At 44.2% G+C, this 3483-nt stretch overlaps 1 protein-coding gene across 1 annotated transcript in view; it reads left to right on the top strand.

Annotated features, from left to right (window-relative positions):
• LOC101852662 (synaptotagmin-A) overlaps nt 1-3483 on the top strand; it is a gene marked incomplete in the record, with an annotated part of 25469 nt that overhangs the window by 15997 nt on the left and 5989 nt on the right. The window contains 1 exon segment of the mRNA XM_035969712.1: nt 1931-2115. Coding sequence (XP_035825605.1) covers nt 1931-2115 — 185 coding nt within the window.

Genomic DNA, 3483 nt, shown 5'->3' on the forward strand with positions numbered 1-3483 from the left:
CCTCACCACCACGGCAGCGCCCCCTGAGGTCACCATCGACCTGGATGAGTGGGACAAGTTGATGATTGTCGTCTGCGTGGCTCTCTTCCTCCTCCTCGTCCTCATCATCGTGGTGTGTGTCCTGAGTCCTCATTGCTGGCTCTACGACTACTGTCCCTGCCAGTATGCCAGTCGACCAGGTGAGATTTGAGACGAAAAACCCCCAACAACCTAGCATTATTTATAAAACATCTTCGTGATTGTCATTGTCGTCATCATTACTATTACCATTTTCTTATGTCATCATGTTACCATTATCTTCATCATGATCATCATCATCATAATCATTATCATAATCATCGTTATCAATGTCGTTCTCGACCCTTTTACTTATATCATCATATTCTTTTTAAATTAAAAAAACCATCATCATCATCATCATCATCATCATCATCATCATCATCATCATCATCAGCATCAGCATCATCGTCATTGTTTGAAAAGCAGAGTGGGTAAGGGAAGGTCTAGCTTGATTGACAGACAAAACATATACATACAAAATGTTTAAAATTAGTATTATTGAATTGACTCGACGTTTCGCCACGTAGGCTTTCTCAGGAGCATCATAATCGTCATCATAGCTCTCTCTCTCTCTCTCTCTCTCTCTCTCTCTCTCTCTCTTTCTCTTCCTCTCCCCCCCCTCTCTCTCTTTCTCTCTCTCCCTTCACTCTCTCTTTCTTTCTCTTCCTCTTCACTCTCTCTTTCTCTCTTTCTCTCTCTCTCTCTCTCTCTCTCTCTCTCTCTCTCTCTCTCTCTTTTTCCTTCTCTCTCTCCCCCCCGCTCTCTCTCTCTTTCCGCTTCTTCTCTCTCTCTTTCTTTCTCTTCCTCTCCCTCTCTCTCTTTCTCTCTCTCTCTCTCTTTCTCTCTCTCTCTTTCTTCTTCTCTTTCTCTCTCTCTCTCTCTCTCTCTCTCTCTCTCTCTCTTTAATCGGTGTCTCTCTGATCTATCTCTGTGTCTCTCTATCTCATAGTTATATATATATATATAACAATAAAACATTGCTAACCGACGATCATGGGAAACATCTGTTGCCACCCACAGCTTAGATCAGACAGATACAAATTGCTTCTCGATCCTAAACCCTTGACTCGGACTCACTGGTTAGTTACAACAGCACTTCCACGACCACCACTAATCTTCTGGCGAAAATATTGTGATATACTTATTCTGTTTGGACAAAATAGTTCTGTAACAGTAATGAGGCGTCGGTGGCCTAGTGCTTAGGCTCTCGGACTTGCAACCGTAAGTTCATGGGTTGGAATCCCGTTAAGGACCCAACGTTGTGTCCTTGGGAAAGTCACTTTACACGAATTTTCCTCACTTCACCCAGGTGGGAATGGGTACCCGGCTAGAGCGAAAGATCTTGTCAGTTTGCTAGTGTTTGAGCGCTTAATCAGCTGCTTGCACTGTATGCTTCCCGGGAAGCTGAGAATGTTTCGGATTGTTCTATGGTCTTACTTACTTACTTACTACTCATTACGCCATCTGGCGTTTAGGGCAGCAACAAAGGATCTCCAGCTCTGTCTGTTTTGGGCCATCTTGGTCAGCGTTCCCCACGAATGATTCCAGGACTTCATTTCAGACTCTACAGTGCGTCTCCAGATCACTTTGGGTCTGCCCCTCTTGCGACGTCCTTCGGTTGTCCACTGGAGGGCAGTCTTCACAATAGAGTCTGGTTCTCTTCTCAGAACGTGTCAAATCCATCTCCATCTTCTCCTTTTCATAACGGTGGTCATGTTCTATGGTCTGCTGGGTAATACTATAGTGTAAAGCGCATATAACTTGTTGTAGAGCGGGGTTATGCGCTATACATTCTTCTCATTATTTCTGTCCAATTTGTTGGGGCTTAAAACTATCTATACGACCGGTTTTGTTTTGTTTTTCTTTTCAGACAAATCCACCGTCCAGCCGGTCTACGGCTCCATACACGACCCTACGTCACATCCGGCCACCAGGAAGGGTCAGTCCCTCAAGTCCAAAGCCGGCCATAAATGGCACCCCATGACCCCGCTCCGCGAGTCCGAGCTCTCGGATTGGTCAGACATCAGCATGCCAGAAATCATAGAGATGAAACAGGTAACGTCTATACTTGAAATTGTCGAAGACGGTCGCCTATTATCGAGAAGGAAAGTGAACGTTTCAGACAGGAGGTCGTTTACACAGTGTCATGTTGTAAGAAATATCCTAGGGAGTGGCTTCGGTAGTCTAATGTTTAAGCTACCGCACTCGTAATCGTGAGATAGTGGGTTCGGGGTTCGAGCCTCAGCTCCGTCCGACGTTGTGTCCTTGGAAAAGGCACTGTACACTAATTTCCCCTCTTGGCTTGGTCCTTTCGGAGACGGACGTTAAACTCGGAGGTCCTGCCTCTTAAATAACGTAATAGTGTTGATGGGGGCGTTAAACCTGTACCATTTCACCATTTCATTATACCCAAGAGAGGAAATGGGAAGAGGACAATTGGTCGCTTTTAAGAACAAGCGGGCTAACCCAGATTTCGGGGGTTTCCAGAAACCTTGACCTACACCAAAAGTTGGCAATGTCCTACCTATAGGAGAAGTTTGGTTTCATTGGTGTGTATATTTGTTTGGTTATAGAGAAAACTCTTCTTGTATTTTACAGAAACTGAACAAGGGGCAAAAACGTTACCTTCGATTTTCTCAAAACAGCATTTTCGGGATAGCCCCCTTGCGCTTAAAAGCGACCAATTGTACTGGTGATTGTCTTACACAGGTAGTCGTTAGACAAGTTTCATTTCGGGATCATGTTGGGCTAATACATGTATTAAAGATCCCTTCTTTAGCGTCCGCTCCCTGGTCGCCCCTTGCTACTTCACTAGAACATTTTTGAAAGGGGAAAGAGGCAGAAAACCAACAAAGCTGAATGCTGTGCGTTTGTGTGCACGCCACGCGTGTATAGAGGAAGAGCCCGAAACAGCGACGCATTCTCTCCTGATGATCTCCATGCTAGAGTCCGGGATACGGAGCGTTCGGCTGTGAGCAGTGCATACGGCTGTTTTAGACTACGTAAAACTCTTTCTTTTTGTGTGTTACTCTCTTATTGTATGACATAATTGTGTTGCAAGTACAATACAATTTAAAAAACAAAAAACAAACAAACCAAAACCTCCACCACAAGCAAAGACAAGTCCTTTTATTTGCCTGCTACTCTCATTCTCAAGTAACACCTCTAATTTTCAGAACTTAAAAAATGACCAAATTGTGTTGCAAGTGTCGTAAAATTCTATTCTCCATTTTTGTGCCTTACTCTCAATGATCACCTAAGATCTTCGTTGTAAGTACCCTCAAACTCTCACTAAACCTAAAATCGGCCGTTATAATTTGACCTAATTGTGTTACTAGTGCCAAACACTCATACCAAAACTCAATGATTAAAAGATTCCATTTCACCCTTCCCTCCCCCCTCTAAACCTCCCACCCCCACCCC

Source organism: Aplysia californica, unplaced genomic scaffold (genome assembly GCF_000002075.1).
Source record: "Aplysia californica isolate F4 #8 unplaced genomic scaffold, AplCal3.0 scaffold00008, whole genome shotgun sequence".
Classification (NCBI taxonomy): Eukaryota; Metazoa; Mollusca; class Gastropoda; order Aplysiida; family Aplysiidae; genus Aplysia; species Aplysia californica.